Here is a 20251-nt window from a genome sequence, read left to right as displayed (position 1 = left end):
ACAAACAGGAAAGCAGCCCCTGTTGGATGGAAGTAGCTCCCAGGTAACAGCAGGTGTTTCTCCAGGTCAGACCAGGATGAATGGATATTAGGTAGGTCAAAGCAGGCTCTAGGTAGGGTTTTGGAGGACACTATGTGATTGCTCCAGGAATGGTTGTATAATCTCATCACAATGCACCGTTTCTTCCTGCACCAGAGTTTTTTGAATGGTGGGAGGGAGGAAGGGGAAAGGGAAGAAAGGTGTGGAGGTGAGCAATGTGGCATTTGATGTGGCATTCTGTGCCCCAAAAGCACATAATTAAATGTTAGGTTTGGGAACCCCAGGGCATGGGTTTCACTGGTTCCTCTTGGCTGCTCTGGTGACCAGCAGGCAGGAGGAAGGGGTGTCTTGCCCTCCAGCAAGAGTGGTACCACTCAAAATGGTGGCACAGGGAAGGCAGCACAGGTGTGCCCCTGAGCCAGCATTCCTGCCAGCGATAAGGAGATAAGGAGTTGTCTCCTCCAATTTTCCTCCTTATCTCACTTACCTGCTGGCACATTCCAGCCGGGTTACCCATTACTCTGACATTTCGCCACCAAATCCTCTTCAGTGAGAAAGTGAGGCAGGGGAAGGCAGTGGGGGAGGGAGGATGGGGTTTCAGCTGGGTTATGTGGCTCAGCACCTCCCAGTCTGTGTCTCTTGCATGGGACTACAGGCAATTAGTGCTGATTATCAGATGATGCTGCTCTAATTAAAAAGTGTCTCGCCAGTCTTAAGTGAGACTGAGGAATGACAGCAAACATCGGGGTGCTTTAGCCTAGGTGGGAGGAGGGCAGAATAGAAGAGCATCTTATGGAGAGCCTGGTCCAAGGCAAGGTGGCAGCTGCCCTGCCCTCCCTCTCCATCCTTGCTGCCCAACCCACGAGGCTTGCTGCTGCCTAGGTGCACAGGCAGAGGATGTCTGATGGGGGGGAAGAGCTGTAGCCACACTAGCTTTGGGAAGGGTACTGATCTGCTTCAGGCTGCAAATGAATTGTTGCTGGGCTGGAGAGGAAATCTTGCACCCTCCTGCATGCTACGTGGGGCTAGGTGGATAGCAGCTTGCTTTGTTAGCCATGGTGAGAAGCAAAGTACCAGGCTAGTTAATCCAGGAATCCCAGAGGTACTGGCAAATCTTGCTGAGTGGAGAGGATAGGATTTTGTGGCTGGGGAACAGGCAGACACAGCAAGGAAGATGATAAGGTCGCTGCAGCTGAGGGGAGGCACCAGGGGAGAAGTTAGAAACAAAACTTTTAATAAGGACAACAATAAGTGCATGGGATACAGAGTGGAGGCAGAAGGGATATTCCACGGATATGGATCTTTGGTCTGGAGCTTGCGTTATGGTCTGGGAAGCAGAGGGTAGGGGGAGCCCATCCTGAGAGCCAGGGTCCCTGCCCCACAGGGTGCAGGGGTGATAGAGCTGATCCTGCTGGGTGCCAGTGGCCAGAGCTGGGGGACTCCTTGAAGCTGCTGCTGGGGTAGCTTGCTGCTGTCAGGCAGCACGAGGCAGCTGCCTGGGGAGGCTGGGGGAGATGGGCTTGCCCATAACCTCGATGACCTGACTGCAAGCAGCACTCTAATGTACCACATGCATGCATGCCAGAGCCTCTTTATTCTGCTCTGAAGAGCTCCCTGCCAGAAGCAGCTGGGCGGTGGGTAAGCCGCATGGGAGCGGAGCCTTGCAGCCATGGCCTGGCATCTTCCCCCGCTGCATACACATTCCTGTTGCAGAGAACAAGGGGTGTCCTGTGAGGGTCCCTCCGGTGACCTCAGCCCCCAAGCATCTCGGCTCCATGCTGTGGCACAAAGGCACTTCTGTGAGGGCCAGTTTGCACGCAGGGCAGCGTGGGGGGCAGCTTGTTCCAGGGTGGCTGTGTTGCCCAGGGCAGCTCAGCAAGGGGCATTAGCTGTTCTCCACATGTACCCCTGGGAAGGCATGCACTGGAAAGAGGGGTGCACACATGGAGAATGGGTAGAGGGGGCGAGGATGGAGAAGAGGTGGCACAGACTAAGTAGCTGCAAAGTGGGAGTCCCCTTGTTCTGAGGTGGGGGGGAAAGAAAGGAATTTTTAGGGCATGAACTGCAGAATTTGGTGACCTGACAACCTTGCCTCTGCCTCCAGCCAGCCAAGAAGTTTCTCCTCTCCCTGCTGCGAGGGAGCAGGGGTGAGAAACAGAGATGTCCTAAGTGACTCTCAGCAGCAGGAGGCGAGTGGAAAGACATTATCTCTGCAAGGCAATTATCTCTGTGTGTGCTCTCACCTCCTGAGTGCTGAGCTCATGGCTTTTTTGGGGGGAACGGAAAAGAGAAAGCTCACCTCTGTGGGGTTTGCCTACCCCTTGAGCCCCCAGCTGACCTCCCCCGGTAGACAGATGTGCTATATGGGAGGGTCTTGCACCAGCTGGAGCTGGGGAGACCTCCATCCTCTACATGCCAGAGCTGTTGGTGGGAATATTTCCAGGAGGGCACCTGTGCCAGCACAGAGGGTGGTTGGGGACTTTGGTGGGAGGATGGGGCATGTCCCTGGGCATACCGGTGGGCCCAGGCTGAGGGAACAGGATGGGTAGGAAGCAGTTTGGAGTTTCTTTGGCACTTGGGAATGTCCCTTTGGTGTCTAATGGCGGTAAGGCCAGGGAAGGGCTGTGATGCATGGTGCTGTGATTCACAGCCCTCACCAGCCCTCTGCAGCAGCCTGGCCCAGCCCCAGGGAGCTGCCCAGGAGACAGGCTCTCCTTCTGTCCCCCTCTGGCCCCTCCCAGTGTCCCCATCTTGGCAAGGATGTTGCCTGCTAGGTCTGCTGGTGACACTGGTGCCAGAGGGTGGGGGATTGGGAGGAGGGTGAAGACCCCAGCACCAGTGCCTCTGGTGAGGGGTCATGATGAGAGGGATGGCTGTTCACACCTTGACTTCATCATCCTCCTCCTCATCGGCATACTCAAAGGAATTACTGAGCCTTCCCTGGGCACCAGCATAACACTCCTGCAGGCTGGAGAGCTTGGCCTCCTTCTCCTCTTCCTCCTCTTTCTCTTCTTCCTCCTCTCCTTGGTTCCAGGTGGCCTTGCAGGACTGGCTCTCCTCTGTCACTTGTGACCACAATGAGCTGCTGTTGGGGCTCTCCCACAGCGTCTGAGTCCGGGCCTGCTGGGGACCCTCACCCTTCTCTGAGCTCCGTGGGGTGCTGGTCCCACCATAATGGCGAGCCAGGACCTGGGCTGCCCGGTCAAACTCTCCTGCCTCGATGGTGCAGTTGTTCCAGTGCCCCTGACACGGTGTTCCTCTGGGCACAGCCCCTGGCCCCAAAGCCCAGTCAGGATCCTCTCCAAGGCCCTCCATGGCATGTGCCTCTCCATTGGCTTGGACTGACAGTCCTGGCAGTGAGCTGGCCCCCAACAGGCTGCTCTGCCTGGAGTGGTCCCAGAAGCTGGATGTTGCTTTGTCCTCTCCATAGAATGCACCCAGTGCTGGAGGGACCCCATCCTTGGTCCCCTCACCACATGGGAGGTCTGGGCTATCTTCCTCGGCCTCACTCCCATTGGTTTCAGAGAAGCTCATCACCTGGAGGAGCTCACTCATCAGGGAGGGCCCCAGGTCCAGGCGGAAGGAGAGCAGGGAGTCTGAGCGCTTCAGCTCTGCTTCCCCGGGAAAGATGCTCTCTTGGGCCTTTTCCAAGCGAGGGCCTCGAGGGATGGTGCAAAACCCAGACTCCAGCCCTGCGAGGCAGAAGAGATGGCTGGTGAGGGGGAAGGAAGCCTGCCTTACATCTGCGGGGGACAAGGGACACTGACACCGAAGTGGGGAGGTCACGCTCCCATCGGTGATGCTGGCCTCTAAAGGACAGGCCAGTGTCTGTGTGGACATCTCCAAAGCCCAGAGTCACAGAGCTGAGGGTCTCCAGGTGGGCTCTGGGCTTGGTAAGATGCTGGTGGGGGCTGAGCCAGGCAGGTGGGACCAGGAGATGGCAGCATTGTCTCAGCTTGCCTTTCCCTCTGAGGCTAGACATCTCTGGCTGCTGCAGGGCCCCCAGACTCCCCCAGACCCTCTGCCCCAGACCTCCCTCCCCGGGGAAAAGCTGAGCCACTGCCCAGTGCTGTGAGGCCAGAGAAGAGCCACCAAGCTGTCCTGTCGCATACTGTCCTTCCCACAACCCTTCCCCAAGGATCCCTCCTGGACCCCGGCTGGCAAGGAGGGATGTGGGTGCAATGGGGAAGTGGGGGAACTGAGATCCTCCAGGATCACATGAGGATGGAGGGGTTGGGACAGGGTTGGACCATCTACATGGAGGTGGGAAGGCTGTGCCATGGTTCCCCTTGACCTCACTACCTTGGTGTGGGTACTGCCCCACTGTCCCAGCATCCTCTTTGCCTTCCTCAGGGAGGCTGCTCATGGGGAAGGTGTAGGGTTGGGGGGAGATGGGGGCACCTCCTTACAACTGCCCCACACAAGCTGCCAGCTGTGTGGGGCTACGGGTGAAGGAGAGGAGGAGAAACTACCCATGCTCCACTTTGGAGGGCATCTGGGAGGAGATCCTCCAAGGGCAGGAACAAGCAGTTGAAAGCAAGGTTAGGGTTACCGTCTCACAGGGATTACCAGGACTGGGGACTCTTAAATGTCCTGTCTCTGCTGAGAGCCTAAAGTCCCTTGATAGGGAAACTGAGGCAAGGGAAGGAGAAGGGCTGCAGAGGATGCACTGTGCCTGGGCACAAGCCTCTGCCCCATGCTTCACTCACCATAGGCCTGGTGCGTTTTGGAGAAGCTGTTGGAGGCACTTTTGAAGGAGAACTTGCTGGTCAAGCCCCGGCTGCTGCCACTGTCATATGTCCCCTCATTTAGCTGCGGCAGTGAGATGGCATTCTTGATGATGGGTGAGACAGCTGGTGGGGCGGGTGATGTTCCCACTTGGCTCCCGCTGCCCCGGCTCCTCAGCGGTGTCCGGCGGACGTGCTGCAGCGTCCGGGTGAAGAAGTTGTTGGTTTTGGCGGTGTTGGCCCCACCATGGTTGCTGAGGAAAGAGGTGTCCCCGAAGACGTCCCCGCCGTGCCCCACGTGCATGGTGTGCCGAAAGTCCCCCAGTGGCGGGCTGATCATGTCTGGTGTCAGCTCTGCCTTCAGCCGCCGCTTGCCGTGAGAGCCTGACACCCAGCTGAGCAGCGGCAGCTTCCCCAAGCTCATGTTGCACCCCTCACCTCGCCCCCACCTTTGATAAAGCTCTCAGAACCAGTCCTTGCCAGGCTTCCAGCACTGGGGTGGCCTGTCACATCCCCGGCCTCCCCATCACTCCTGCACTGATGCTTCTGGGGGAACGGCTCACGTCACCTTGTCTTTCAGCAGGTGGGAAGGGTGCCTGTTGCCCTGCTTCCCTGCACTATGTTGCGCCCATGAAATCACCTGCAGCAAGTATATCCCCGGTAGTGGTGCAGAGGTGTCCCCAGGGGGAGTCTGGGGTCACCCCTGCTGCTGCGGGGGCCTCTGGAAGCTGCGTCTGGCTGCGGGTATAGGGGTTAATCCACTGTCTTCTGCTGCCGCTGAGTGAGTGGAAGCCGGTCATGGATGGGGCAGTGGGTGACAGGAGCTTGGGGTGGGCTGACAGGGCAAGTGCCTTGGTCCGCTCATTGGCCACCTAAACAAGGTAAGAGGAATGGTGATGTCCTCGGAGAGGATTTTCATAACCATGTTGGCTGTACCCTGAGTATTGACTAAAGAGGTTAAAAGCTGTGTGTGAGCAACGGTGGGGAGGTTGCTACCTGCTCTCCCCCTCACTTGCCCCTCCTCCTGGGGAGGAAAAAAAAGGCCTTCCCCCCAAAACACGTGCTCTCCCTCACCCCTCTGATCTACCTTGGTGTGCCTCAGTTTCCCCTCCCTGCATAGAAGCTTTGCCAGACCGATGCCACAACGCAGGCTGAGGATTTCCCTCCCAGGCAGCACCTCCTCCTGGAGCGGTGCCCTGCCTGGCTGCCCGGGCTCCTGGAGCGAAAAACCTCTCCCTCCTTTTTTGCGATTCAGATGAACCCTTGGGGAGAGGGTGTGGCCTGGGGACTGCCTGCTTCTCAGGGAAGAGGGACAGCAGGAAGGGAAAATGGAGTATTTGTATATTGGTTTCTTTGTCCTCCACTGGCTGGGTCCCTGGGTGCTGGGCAGACATGTCGGAGCAGCAGAGAGCTGGGGGTGCGGGAAGGTCAGCTGCTCTGCAGGCAGGGAAAACTGAGGCATGGCAAGGAAGGTGATTGCTTGAGGTTGGAGGAGAAGGCAGGATGGGTCCCCACACTCTGGGAGCAGGAGGGGAGGCAGCAGCTGGGTGCACAATGGCAGGATGATGACCTCCCTGGCCAGCAGGGAGGGCACTCAGATCAGCAGATCCCCTGTCAGTGTGTGTGACAATAAAGAGAGGGTGAGCTGGGGAAAGGAGAGAATTCGGGACGCAGGGCACCTCAGAGCATCAGTGGTTTGGTTCCCTGCCTGGGGACATGCCCCTCCCTGGGCTCAGTCCCCGTTCAGGGGCTGGGGGGACAGGATGGAGCTGGATCCCTGCAGCAGGCCCAGCTGTGAAGCGCAGCATGCTGAGAGGCGATGCAGGATCTTTGCATCCTTCTGTCCCCGTGTGCTGGGATGCCCCTCGCTGTGTGGCTCTGTCTATCTCCCCCTGCCATACTGCCTGCCTTCCCTGCCTGTCCCTGGGTCACCTCGGAGCAGTCAGGCGGTGCCAGGGTAGCAAAGCCTCTGGCAAGGGGGAGGGAGCCCTTGACATAAAGCTGCTTTCCTGACTGGCTACATGTGTTTTGCCTTGCCCTGGCCTTGTTTGCTCACCCAGAGCCCCTCTTATCTGCCAGGGGTTAATGCCTGGGGAAGGGAAAACAAACCTCCCCCGCCAGCTGCCAGCACCATTGGCTGCCTCCTGGGGTGGCAGTGGCCAGTGGCAGCTGGGATGGTGGCAGACTGGCTTCCTGCTGGCCCCCAGCTCCCTGGCTCATGCAGCACATGTCTACCTCCTGCTCACAGAGTCCATGCTGTGCTGCTGCCTTATAGCGAGGATGGGCCAGGCACATGGCAGATTTGGAGTGGGAGGACAACAGAGAAGCAATTTCCTCCCTCTGGCAGAAGCCCACCCATAGCCACTGGTCAGGGCTCTCCTGGAGTTCAAGGAAACCACCGGAGTGATCCCTGCAGTACATCGGGGGTCTCAGGACCACAGGGAGAGAGACATGACCCCATTTGTGAGCTGTCCTCAGGTCCTCCAGGAAGGCATGGTGACCCCCAGGACAGGGTATTAAGGCGAGTTGCAGCCCTGGAGTTTTCTTTTCCCTCTGCACATTGGAGCCCCTGAGAAACCCAAAGTGGGGACTGTGCCATTCAGCACATGGTGTACTGGGCAGCTACTCTGAGGTGTGGGTCCCCCCACCCCAGGTCCCACACACAGCAGAGCTGCCCTGCAGACCTGTGCAGGGGACTGGGTCTGGCATGACCCTGGGGATGGGATGGGGAGGATGGGGAGGCAAGTAGAGGGGGAATGCAGAAGGGCAGCATCCCATTGTTCCCTGCCTGGAGAACTTCTGAGCAGGGAGCTGGGAGGAGGAAAATATTTCTCTTTCCTTGTTCCTTGGCCACCACAGGACACAAGCCAGCATGTCCTGGCCCTTGGCTCTCCCTGCCTGCTGGCAGGCAGCAAGCTCTGGGAGAGGAGGGAGGGAGGCAGCTGGTGCACAACTCTACCTGGATGGCAGGTTTTTGGCAGGCCTGTTGGGCTTTTTCTCCCTCTAGTCTCTCCATTTTTCCTCCTTCCCTCTGCGCCGGTGCATCTCCCTGCTGGCTGTGCCCCTTTGAGCCCTCCCCTCCACCAAAGCGGACTCTTCCACGCCAGGGAAACTCGTGATTTTGTGGGCAAAGGGTGACCCGTGTGCTCTCCTTTCCTCCACTGGGCAAGGGGACCCTCTATCTGGCCACCTATCCATCTGGATGATGCTTCCATCTGGCAGCCCACCACATTCACCAGCCCCTGGCATGGCGAGTCTGCAGCCCATTCCGACCTCCCCTTCCCCAGCATCCTCTCCCTGGCTCCCTCTTTGCCTCCTCGGGGAAGCCTCCTGCTCTCAAAGACCAACAGCTGGCACCTCCTCCTCCTCTTCCTCCCAGCCTGGCCTCCCCCATTTCCCCCCCCCCAAGTTCAGCTGGTTTCCACTGGTTTTTCACTCATCAGCAGTGGCCAGAGCTATTCTGCTTGCTGGGAAGAGCGGAAACCAGAAAGGGGGGAAGAATAATCCAGATGTCTAGTTGGCTGGAGCTGCTGAAAGCAGTCTCTTCCCTCCTCCTCCTCCTCCTCTCCATATGCCCCGCCCCCCCTCCCCCCCCCAGTGACATACTTCAAAAGAGGGCGAAGAGATGTTTGGGGTGGTCTCAACAGGGGAAAAAGTGCGTGGAAATGGCTCTGGGAAGCCAGGAGGGCTTTCCCAGCCTTCCCAAGTGCCAAAAACCCTCCCTTTCCCTGGAGGAAGGGAGGCAGAGGCTCTTCAGTTGGGTCACTGTTCTGGGATGGGGAAAGCCAGCAAAGACAGGCTTTTGGGGAAGGGGGAAAGGGGCTCGGCTGGCCGGGCTGGGCCTCTTCCACCTCCCCTGGAGCAGTGCCAGGCAGTAGGCGGACAAGCCTGAATTCTACTCCTGTGCTGCCAGCTTCTATATATATATTTAGTTATATCTCTCCGTATAACAAGGGTAATGGGGTGCTGGGACATTGAGGGAGGCCGACGCTCCAAAGGTGGGTGGTTTCCATCCCTCATCTCCCTGCCACCTTGCCCAAAAGCACTCCCTTTCTTCCTCCAAATGCCCAAAATCGAGGCGCCGAGAGCCTGCAAGGCTTCAAGGGGTATCCAGAGTGGAGTGTGAGAGGGGGGTGACACTCGCCACCCTCCCCCATCCTTGGGACTCCTTCTCATCTCCTTCCTCTCCCGGCTCCCCCCCTCCCCGCCCGTCTCCCCTCTCGCTCCCGCTTTCCTTCCTCCCGGTTTCCTGTTGCATTCCTGCCTTCTTCTTGCTTTCTTTTTCATCATCCTTTCCCGTCTCCACTGCCTTGCCACCCCTCCTGCTTTCACCCCTCTCTGACCACCCTCTCCACCCTTTTCCTTCTGCTCCAGAACCACCCCCTCCAGCTCTACAAACCGAGGAATCAAAACTTTCAGGATTTACCTCTTCTGAACCAGGGTTAGTTTTTACCCCGTCCTCCGGCCGAAAAGTTGGGAGACACTCTCCGTGGGCCCCTGTAACTTGCTCCGAGGGTTACTGGCACTACGTCCCAGAGTGGAGGGGTGGAGAAAGAGGAGGCATGGCTCCCTCCCTTTTCCCAAGACTGTCCCCCCAAGGCTGGCTCTCCCAGGCTGACGCCCCGATGCCTCCGGAGAGAGGGAGCGAAGCTGGCGGGGAGGGGATGTGGGAAGGAGGAGGGCGGGCTGCAGCACCGCCGAGCCAATCCTCGTCTCGGCAGAGACCAGAGAAAATGAGATTTATTCCAACTATCCAGGACAGAAAACTTCAGGAACTTCTCTGCCGCTCTCCCCCTCCTCCCCACTTCCCCAGTGACATTTCCTGTCCTCTGGCATCGGCTGCCTCCCGCTCCTGGGCGGCCACTTCAGTGGATTAGGGAGAAGGGGGAAACCTAGGTTGCAGGCTAACCTGGTTAGGGGAGCCTGACCAGGGGAAAAAGGAAAGGAATTTGCCCCCTTTGTGTGTGTGTGACCTCTTAAGTATCACATAGGGTCATCCCATCCCATGCTGGGTGGGAAGTGCCCACCATGTAGCGCTGCCAACCAGGAATGGGCTCTGGGGGTGGGTGGTCATGCCAGGACCTGTGGGTAGCATTGGGTTGAACATTAGCAGGATAACAGTTTCCCCAAAGGCCATGGGGACCAGGTTGGTGTTTATTACAGGCTCGGGACAAGCGTTACAGGGTCAGGACAAGCATTGTATCAGTGGCAGCATATCAGACCATGGGGTGAGGGGGTGGCAATGGGTAAATTCAAGGAGGTGGTCTTTGGTGGCACCAGAGAGGATTTCTGCCCACACGTGACACGCCATATGCTTCTGGTATCATGGTTCATTGCTTTGTCCCTTGATGGTCACAGGGCAGAAGACCCTATCAGTGTCAATGAGGGGCAACCTTCTGGTGGGCATGGCATCACCAGTGCCAGCAGTGACCCCCATAGCCTTCAGGAAAGACTCAATGGCTCTGCTGGAGAGCACTTGGTCAGACACAAGCACCCATTCAGGTCCCTGTGGAGGAGAAGGGAGGTGTCTTCACTGGTGAAGGCAAGACCAGACTTGCTGGGGTTAAGCAGGGCCTGGCTGAAGGGATGACAAGATGTCTGCAGAGGAAATGTCAAAATGGAGCCTGGCCTCTTGCTGGGCTCAGGTGGCTCGTGCTGGGGTGCCCAGGCAGGAACACCTTATTGCTCGGAGGTTTGCTAAGCAGCAGTAGGGTTTTGGCACTGTTCTCAGCCTCTCGGCCTCAGGCTTCTCTTCTGTGAAATGGGATAGTTAGGGTATCTGCCTTCTGTGGAGCTCTTCTTCATTAGGAATTAAGAAAACATGGACTGTGCAATTTAATGGTACTTCTAAGTGGGTCTATGTCTTAGAGGGAGACGGAGCTCAGCTCCCATGAGCTGTGCCACCAGAGGTAAAAGGAGGAGAAATCGTGACCTGCATCTTCCCTGCTTGCTGCAGGTATGGTAGGCATTTCTTCCCCTATGTCCTGCTCAGAGGAAGCAAATAGGGGTGGTGGGAGAGACAGGAAAAGACTCTTTCTTTGGATCTCCCCTTCCGCACAGCCTGACAGAGCATCTGACCCCCAGACCAAGGGGCTCCCCCTTGCTCCTCTCACTCCCATCCCCATGCCCTGCAGTGGGGTCTAGGGCAGGGAGTGGAGCCTGGACGACAGCAGCCGCCTCCGCCAGGGAATGCAGAACAAATCTTTTCCAGATGGGACAGGGGCCACGTTCCTCTCTTCACAGGGTGGCTGGCTCTCCACTGCCTCCTCCTCCTCACCCCTGCTCCAAGCATCTCTGCACTCTGGGCCAGGATGGGCTCCATTTCCAGGAAAGCAGCTGGAAATCCCCCCTCTCCAGCATCCCCCCCCCCCCCCCCCCCCCCGTGGTCTTGCAGCCATGCCAGCTGGGATGTGACTTTTGTCCTTCTGGGGCTGGCGCTGAAGTTCTTTGGAGACCTCCGGGGTATGTGCCAGCTTCAGGGCTCAGTACACATCCTGGCCTCTGGCTGTCTGGGTACGAGCAGAGGTGGTGTGGCCCTCCAGCTGTACCCTAGCAGGGCTTTCACCCTCCCGACACCCCCTTCTTTTATACAGCTGCCTGGAAAGTGAATCCATACAATTCTGCCTCTCAGCCTGTTTATCCAACTCTGCTGATAAATGAGAAGTGGCTGTGGGGCAGGACAGTGCTGCAGAGCCACTGTATGATCCATGGGTGCCCTGGGCATGAACTAATTCCTGGGCCTCTCCCAGCCCATCTATCTCATTTACCTTCAGTCACCCCAACCTTTCATCCCACCTGTAACCCTGTGCCCCAGGCAGCAGCACCAGTCCCATCATTACAGAGAGACTGGCCATCAGGCTTATCATGGGAGCAGACAAGTGGCCCTGCTGCTTTTCTGGCTGAGGATTTGCTTTGATTCCCACAACATCAAAGATGGGGCTGTGCAAATTGCATCCCCTCTTCTTCCCAATGCTCATCCCTCTGGCGTGGGGCTGAGGTCTTATGGGTGGCTGAATGTGATGGGGATGGAAAAAGGGATTGAGGGATGCTGGGGGTGGTCTGAGGTCTCTGCCCCCACCTCCAGGTTCTCAGTCCTTCCTCCTATCTTGCTTTGCAGCCCCTGCTGCTCACAGACTGGAGGCTGATGATTGCAGGACTCCCCCCCCTAGAGAAGAAAAGTCCCCCTTCTCTCTTTCCCCAGTGCCTGAGGGAAGCTGAGGGAAGGTGATGGGAGCAGCCCAGCTTGTGGACAGGGCACGTGCCCCCGGGTTTGTACTCCCTGCCATTCCTGTTTGCTGTCTTCTTGCCTGCCCTCCTTCCTTGTGATGTTTCCAGGGATGGGGCTCTGGGAGCACTGCCACACTCCTGGAGCCCCATCCCTGGAAATTTCCTGCAGATGGAGGGCAGGCAAGGGGCTCAGTGGGAAGGGGCTGCCTCACTCAGTGCACAAAAAGCAGATATCCTGTTGCTGCCCAGGGTCTCCAGCTCATATTTCCTCATTAACTAGGAGTGACGCTTGTTTGTGAGTGACTTCCAGATGTTTCCATTCTCCTCATGGTGGCCGTGAGGGTGCAAACCACATGGGTATGGGAATTATTGTTGGCAGCAGGGTGGGGGACATAACTCTTCCATGATGGGAAGGGGGGTCCATAGGGCCCCCTGCCCCACCACACATGCCAGTGTAGCCTCGTCCAGCCCCCCCTCACCTATGTGCTGTCAGGTCCCTCTTCCCTGCTTCCAGCCCTCAGCACTGCCTCCAGCCTGTGTCTCACTGCCCTGGGGGTGAGTTGGAGGCAGAGCCGGTTTTAGGGTAAGTAAGCCCAAGCTGGGGTGGTAGCAGAAGGTGACACCCCAGAGTGAGGGATAGGTGTGAGGCACCCAGCGTCTTGCCCAGAGTATCCTTGGTCTTATGCCAGTGCTGGCTCTGTGGGCACTGGATCCCTCATGCCCAGTAGTTACTTCACAGGGATGATTTCTCCCTGGCAGCACCCCCAGCGATGTGCAAGGCCAGGCTTGGCCCATTTTCAGAGCTGTGCTGTGGGTCCCTTGCTCTATGCCCATAGCCTTTATGATAACCAAAGAGAGGGATCCGACCCGTGCAGTTCCCGGCATCCTTGTGCTGCACTGGGGAAGGAAAGCGGGTGGATTGTGGTGAGCACCACCAGGCAGGCAGCAGCATTGGGTTAGACCCACTCACGCTAGAAGACGGTGGATCAACCTCTGTAAAAGCTCATTTCTAATTTCCCCCACCAATTCCTCTAGCTCCCCTCCCCTGGAGTAGCCGGAGGCTGAAGGAATGGGATTGACCATGTCCTGCCTGTAGGGTTTGCAAAGGCAGGGGGAGGGGGGTGTGTACTTTTCCCCCGGGGACCTGGGCTGGGAACTCAAAGCCTCAGAGTTTGCCAAAGCCCAGGAGGAGGTAGGGATGAGTTCCCAGGCTTGCTGGCAGGCTGCCTCCCTCCCTCTGCCCATGTCCTATCCCAAATGTTTTCATCCTTCTTCCTCCTCCCACCCTCTCCAGCTACCTCCTTTTATGCTAGTCCTGTTCGCTGGCTGGGGATGTGGGGTGCTGTAGGGGTGTTGTGGGGTGTTGTGGGAGGGAGGATGGAGGGACAGACCCTCAGGATGGACCCCAATCTGTGCTCTCTCTCTGATTTTCCCCTGGGCACAGAGGAGAGGGAAGCGGGGGCTTGGGACATGGCTGGGAGGGGAGGGAGGATGTTGCATAAACCAGAAGCAATCCAGGAACAGCTCTGCCTGTGGCCTGGAAACACCTCTGTGATTTGGGGCACTGAGAAAGGAATTGTGTGTATATATATATATATATATTTATGCATGTACATTATGTCTCCCCAGAACAACTTCTCCCCCAAACACCACTTGATTCTCTGGTTCCTTTTTGTAGACCTCATGGAGGTACAGGAGGAACTGGGGGGCTCAGATACCAATTTGCTGCTTGGAGAAGCAGCTCTCTGTGTGCAGGGGCATCTGGAGATCCATTTGCCCTCCTTCAGATATGTTGTCTTGGCACGATAAGGAAAGGGGAGCACATCTGCAGGAGTTTAAAGCCTGTGCAGGCTGGAGGGAGCTGGGATGGGGGTTGCTGGGGTGAGGAGAGAAAGGGGGAGATGGTGAGGTAGGAGGGATGCAGCAGGGAGGGAGGGTGCAGAGGAGGTGGGGGTGAGAAGCAGGAAACTGGGGGGGCTCTGGGAGCAAAGAGCCTTTTGGAGATGAATTGCATGAGGAGGTGGGGGAAGGTGCTTTGGGGAAAGAAGTAGCTGGGTGGTCTCAAGAGAAGGGAGTAGGTCCCCAGGGTTGGCATGGCATGGGAGAAGGGACCATCAAGGGGTGGGGGATGCATCCATGGAGCAGATGGGAAGTGGGGTGCAGGGATGATGAAGGGTGTGATGTATGGAGAGAGGATGTGGGGATATAGAGAATGAGGGATGAGAATGAAGAGATAAGTCAACCATGGTGGGAGAGGGAGACCATGAGTGAGGAATGTCCTGGTCAAAGGGAAGAGGTGAAAGCCAGAGGAGTGGTTGGACACAAGGCCTGAACAACTCTTTTGTTTTAATGATTTTGCCTGTCTATCCAGCCCGTGTATTTTTGACCCACGGAAGGAAGGGGGTGGGGATGCAGAGGCAGCTAAAAATAGGGATGTCCCTGCCCTTTCCCCCAAGGTGTGCATTCATCTGTCTGTTTGCTTGCAGGATTGCTGCTGGATCTGAAGGAGGGGAGCAGGCCCAGCCTCCTCCCCACAGTGTCTGGCTCTGCTTTTGTTTGTCTTGCAGCCCTACGGGGACAGGAAGAAGCTGCAGGCCTGGGGAACAATGGCTCATTCTCTGGGAGTCCGTGCCTGCCGAGGAGCGATAGGGGACGTGGGATGATGGCCAGAAGGCAGGCACAACCTCCAAGCACTGATGCAGCGGGAGCTCGCCCCCCAGGAGATGGCGGGGTCCACCAGTGGGATGCGGGAGGACTTTCCCCAGGCCATCCCTCTTCCCCAGACCCCAACCAGGCTCCTCTGCCCAGGCGGAGAGGGGATGAGGAGCCGTTTCCCGCGGGACCACTTTATGGAGATGAGGGAGGCAACATAGCAACTTGAAAAGTGGTGGGAGCATGTCTCCAACAGGCACTGGGGAAACCTGTTGTTTTGCAGCCTCTCCTTGAGCCTGTGAAACCTTCATGGAGGATGGCTGGAGCTGGCATCCCCCGGTGGGAATGTCCCCAGCTGGGGCCATGAAGGTATTTATTTGGGAGCTGTAGCGTGCCTTTCTGTTGTGACCATTACTGCACTCGCTGAGGCAGTGCCAGTACTGCTGGTGGAAGCTCTCTCAGTGCTCTGTGCTCCCTGCTGTCTGGGAGACAGCCAACGGGCATGGATGGGTGTGCATAGTGTGTGTGTGTGTGTGTGTGATAAATCCTTTTATCCCACCTCTTTCTTCTCCAGACCCTCCTTTTGTGGCAGTTTCTCTCCCAGGGGCCTTTTCCTCTTGGGATGTCAGATCTGACAGCTGAGTGCTGGAAATGCCTCAGGGAGAGTCTCTCCCCACACTTCTCTAGATCTGGTAGGTGAGAGGAGGTGGCATTAGCATCTGAGGTAGAGGAAAGGTTAGGAGGTATTTTGCAGGGGTTAAGCAAGGAGGGGACAGAAGAACCTCCCCGTCTCTAGCCCCTTTTTTCCAAGGTCTCGGATGCTTGGGGCTGAATGCTTGCCAGGGCTCCTCTTGTTTACTCAGCCGGGGAGCTGACACATCCAAGGTCTCTGCTGACTCCACTTTCCCACATACTGCTGGCAGGCGCATTCCAGGGCAGAGTGGAGATCAGCGCAGAGGCATGCCAGAGGTTTCCATCCGGGATGCGATCCCCCCTGACTCCTTGCTCTCACCAGGCATCCAGCACCTCCCACCAGGCTGTGAAGAGCGGGCATCACATCTGCACAGCGTCCTGGGCTTTTACAAGCCAGGGCTGGCACAGAACCCAAGCATGGACCGGGACCCTGGGAATGGGGATCTGCCTCTCAAGCCTTCAAGACTTCAGCAAGGCTCAGTTCTTCTCCCCACTCTGCCCTGGAGATCTCAGTCCTGCTCCCCATGACGACCTATGGGAGACATGCAGAGGGGCAGGGAATGCCTCTCTTAGCTTAGTCCTCCACAGAGGGACCTGGAGGAAAGGGATAACACCTTCCTAGGCAGTAGTCCCAGCTTTTTCATTTTAGGACTGGCACCTATTCCTACAGCTGGTCTTAGCTTGCTGAGGGTTAACTACGCTGGGCTCTGCAAGGGCGACTGTATGAGCTGGAGGAGAAGCTGTACCCTCCTCCTGCAGGCAAGGCTCTGATCCCTCCTGCGCAGCCTCCCCAGCCCGCTGTGGCTGCCTTTGGTTTTAGGAGGGAATGCCACAAAACTTTTAAAAATAAGTGCCAGGAGATAAAGAAGGGTTTGGAGAGCTGGCTGCAGAGCCAGGATGGGAGTGTGGCCCTCACCCTGTCATTTTGGCTGGAGGCTCCCTGTCCCAGCAATGCTCCCATGTCTCCCGGGGCAGCTGGCATCTTTGTCTCCTTGCACCTTGGGTTGCTGGCAAAGGACTGCCACGACCTCTCCTCTCTGCCCCTGGCTGACCTGAAGAGGGCCCTTTACACCCAGCCTCAGCGTCTGGAAGAAGGGGCCTCGTCTCCCTCCTCGCCTGCCACAGGAAATGCAGAGCCTGGAGGTCAGGGGCCAGCCGGCAGCTCCTCCTGTGGGGGCCAAGCAGCTCAACCATGGGGCTTGTATCACACTGGCGCCTGCCGAAAAGGAGGGGAGGGAGGCAGAGCTGTGGAAAAGGGGGGAGAGGGCCAGGCTTTTCCTGTTTATGTGACTATCAGACCCCCAAGACAGGGAAAGGACTTGGAAAGCTCGTTGCTCTTGGGCGGGCTCCAGCTAGCATCTGTCTGCAGCTCTCAGCCTGGGGATTGCACCCCTGGGGCAGGGTGTGACTCATTCCCAGGGGGAAAATGGGCATCCAGCTCCCAGAGGGGATGGGGCTACATTCCCAGGGCTTGCAAAGGTCTGGTCTAGCTGGGAGGCTGTGGTTGGCTTCCTAGAAAATGAGGCACATGGCTCCAGCTGCACCCCGGGCTTTGGTTCCTTCCATAGTTGTCTCTGGCTTTGGCTGATGCTGGTCTCTGTGGGGTGGTCTGACAGGCAAAGGGCCACTCAGGCCAAGATGTGGAGGTAGCTGGGCATCTGGCTTTGGGACACAGGAATGGGGAGCTCTAGGAATGCCAGGCATGGAGGAGTGCTTGGGGGAAGGTTACAAATCACACCATGTTCAGCCACGACAGCTCCACCACAGATCCCATGCAGCAGGCAGAAGGGCTGCAAGACCTCTCGTGTTATCTAGGGTCACATCCTGCAGGGCATCTAGTGTGGCCACGGTGGTGTGTGGAGAAGGAAATGAGGTCCAAGATGTTGGTCTTTTGGCTTCACCTCTAGCACCTAACTGTTTTGTCTTAGGTCACATCTGTATCAAGTTTGTTGGGTCTCAGCTTTGGTTTATAGTCCTGGGCCCATGCCTAACATGGGTTGAGAGGTGCTCTGTGCAGACCCACCTCTGACAGATGCCCTGGAGCATATCCTATTAGGTGGCATTAATGGGAGCAGAGGGGAGTTACGGCTCCTTTGCTGTCCCACAGATAAGCCTGGGTCTGGCTCAGTGCAGTAGCTGATCTCTGATCAGCTGTAGGATGAGAATAGCTGGGCCCAGCATAGGTCAGGGAAGTGGGTGCTTGTTGAGGTGGGTCCAGCATCTTCGGAGTGGAAAGGCTTTGGAAGGGCCTCAGGAGCAAGGAGCCGTGGCTAGTCTGCACGGCAGGAACAGGCAGAGCTCTTGGCTCCCCACATCCTTCCCTTTGCAAGGGCTCCAGCATAAGGCCGCGCCGACACAAAGCTTTTGGGCTTTGCTCAGCCACCTCCTTCCCCAAGGGGCTGGACGATGAGCTGGTGCCACCCTATGGCTCTGGAGCAGTGTTACAAGTGCTGATGGGACTTGGCTGCTCTTTGCCCTCTCCAGAGAGACTTTGCCCCTGTTAGCATGAGCTCAGCTCTTTTCCCTGTCTGTGTCCTGGACAGGTTTGCTTTCCAGCCAAGGGGAAAAGGTCCTAGCCTGGTCCTGGCCTACTGAAACTCCATCAAAGTCTCAGCGTGCTCCCCGTCTTGCAGTTGCTATGCCCTCCCTAGGGCAGTCAGGTATTCCTGGGGCTAGAAAACCACCAAGCTGGGTTCTGTTGCCCAAACCATGAACTGCAAGGCCAGGTGTACCAGGGAACCAGGATCTGTCCTCTGTCAGTTGCTGCTGGAGCTTTGATGGGTTGCAGGCTGAAAAGCCAACATGCCTTCCCACATACATTGCCAACATGTGCCCTCAAAGCTCCAACTATCGTAGCAGAAGGGAGTTTTTTGGGACTTAATTTATGTTGTCTGTTGCTTTATGGAGCAAATTTGCTGGTAGGTCTGAAACAGCAGCATCTTCCTTCCCTGAAAGATGAACCCTGTCCACTTCCCTGATATGGCACATGTGCAGTGACATGGATGCTGTGGGATGGTATCACCCCCTCTTGCTTCTCCTCCATCAACATCTGGCCAGTCTCAGCCTGATAGCAACTCTTAGGGACTCTGGCTGCCAAAGACCCCGGTGCATACTTGTGTACCAGCTCAGCAGAAGAGCCATACAGGACTTTGATCATCTCAGGGAGGAGAAAGGAAAGTTGGAAGTGATGTTTTCCTTCTATGCTCCTTCCTTCCCTTCTGTCAAAGCTGCATGAGGCCTGGTGCGTTTTTGAAGTGGGCTGAGCAGAGCTTCCAGCTAACTAGCAGCTCTCTTAGTGGCAATTTATTCTTCTGAATTCAGACTGCTCACAGTCAGTTTGTTCATCTATATAATGGCATCTGAGCTAGTGTTGGTGATTCTGACTGTCTTGGTGTCTTCAACTTCAGCTGCCCTGCAAACACAAGGCAAGGTTTGCCTTCTGATCTGACTTTGTTCCCACCCTAAGTTAGTGCTCATATGAGACGGTGGAAACATGCTTGGTCTGGGCAGCTGGCTAGATCTGGGCGGAGGACCACTGATGATCCCATAGACCAGTGAAGTCTTCTTGGAGACGAAGATGTTTCTCATCTAGGGAAATCTGACATTCCACAAGGTTAGAGCTCTGCTGGAGGAGGGATAGGATTGTTTTGTTTGTTCTGCCTAGATGATAAAGAGGCTGGAAGGTTAGGATGGAAAGGGCCTCTCAATGACTGTTTGAGGGGATCTAGGGAAGGACATAGGTAAGATGGAGAGAAGAAGGTAACTGGCACATGTGGGAGTGCTGAGGAACAGCTGGCTGTTACAAAGCTATCTAGACATATTTCTATTCTGCACAGTCCCATCTTCCCTGTCTGACTTCTTCTAATTCAGATTGATGACCCTGCTCATTTAACCCATTTCCCTTCCTCCAGCTGCAGGTCAGATACTTGTTTTATTCAGCCAGCCTGGATCTGTGGCAGAGCTCATTCACTGTGACAGACCTTAGGCCCCAGGAAGCAGAAGTGGAACTCAGGGGAGGACAAATAGCCCATTTCCACCTGTTGCTAACAAGGCAGGTCTGGGATTGGTGAAAACACCTGAGTGACATTGAAACCAGCAGTATGAGACATGCCTAGAGTGACTGGAGCACTTGTGGGGTCCTGTAGGGCCTTAGGCAAATAACAGGGTCTCAATTCAGAGGTATTTGCAGGATGCTAACTGGGCTCATTGTCATTCTCAAGCCCTTTTTTTCCAGGATGGTGCTGAGGTCACATTGCGTTTAATGCTTTGGATGTTGGTTTACATGCAAATCTACCCCAAAGTTATGTCTTGAGAGGTGGAAAACACTACCTACTCCGTATTTCTGTTTGTCATCCCATTTTCAAAGGGGCTGTGTGCAGCCCTCAACGACAGCTGGTTGAGGTTGACGTGGTCACATTGACCTCTGGTGGCTGCAGCCTTAGAGTGCAAGGCAAGCACAAAGGAAAAGTGGGTGCGTTTGGTGAGCTGTTAACTGCTGCAATTAAAACGCAGTTGGGTTTGTTCCTTCCCTGGGCTCCATCCCTCATTGCTTTGTCTCTTGGACAGTAATTTCTTTTCTGCCTGAAACAGGTGTGATCCTCACCCTCTTTGCGTGTACATCTTCAGTCCATGTGGTTCTCTTTCTTTTAGAATCAAATTCTGTTTGCGCACACACCAGTAAGAAACAAACGTGGATCCTTTGTTGGAGAGCCGAATTCACTCCCAGTTTCTAAATAAAGTGGGTCATACCTGGGGAGAGCAGATACTAGTTCCCTGAATTTACTGTAACCTCTGTACCAGTGTTTGGACCCTTCTTATGCAGTGGAGGGCAAGAGTTTTAATGGTCCCCTTGCAAAGTCTGATGCAGAAGCAGCCAACCAGAGAGGATTCAGAATGAGCAGCAAAATGGGCTC

At 56.3% G+C, this 20251-nt stretch overlaps 1 protein-coding gene across 1 annotated transcript; it reads right to left on the bottom strand.

The window, feature by feature from the left end:
* Positions 1–1284: 1284 nt before the first annotated feature.
* Positions 1285–9410, bottom strand: CDC42EP1 (CDC42 effector protein 1). The gene is made up of 3 exons (XM_074902445.1): positions 9193–9410; positions 4749–5638; positions 1285–3731 (listed from the first exon to the last, which is right to left on the bottom strand). The coding sequence occupies exons 2-3, from the start codon at positions 5188–5190 to the stop codon at positions 2917–2919; spliced, it is 1257 nt and encodes a 418-aa protein (XP_074758546.1). The 5' UTR covers positions 5191–5638; positions 9193–9410; the 3' UTR covers positions 1285–2916.
* Positions 9411–20251: the final 10841 nt, after the last annotated feature.

Source organism: Athene noctua, chromosome 3, assembly GCF_965140245.1.
Source record: "Athene noctua chromosome 3, bAthNoc1.hap1.1, whole genome shotgun sequence".
Classification (NCBI taxonomy): domain Eukaryota; kingdom Metazoa; phylum Chordata; class Aves; order Strigiformes; family Strigidae; genus Athene; species Athene noctua.
Note: the sequence above shows the minus strand (reverse complement) of the source record. Positions and strands in the feature narration are given on the sequence as shown.

Coding starts and splice junctions, on each gene's coding strand:
- CDC42EP1 (XM_074902445.1), bottom strand. CDS start 5,190: ATGAGCTTGGGGAAGCTGCCGCTGCTCAGCTGGGTGTCAGGCTCTCAC. Junction 3,732..4,748: donor CAAAACGCACCAGGCCTATG/GTGAGTGAAGCA, acceptor TCTGCCTCGCAG/GGCTGGAGTCTGGGTTTTGC.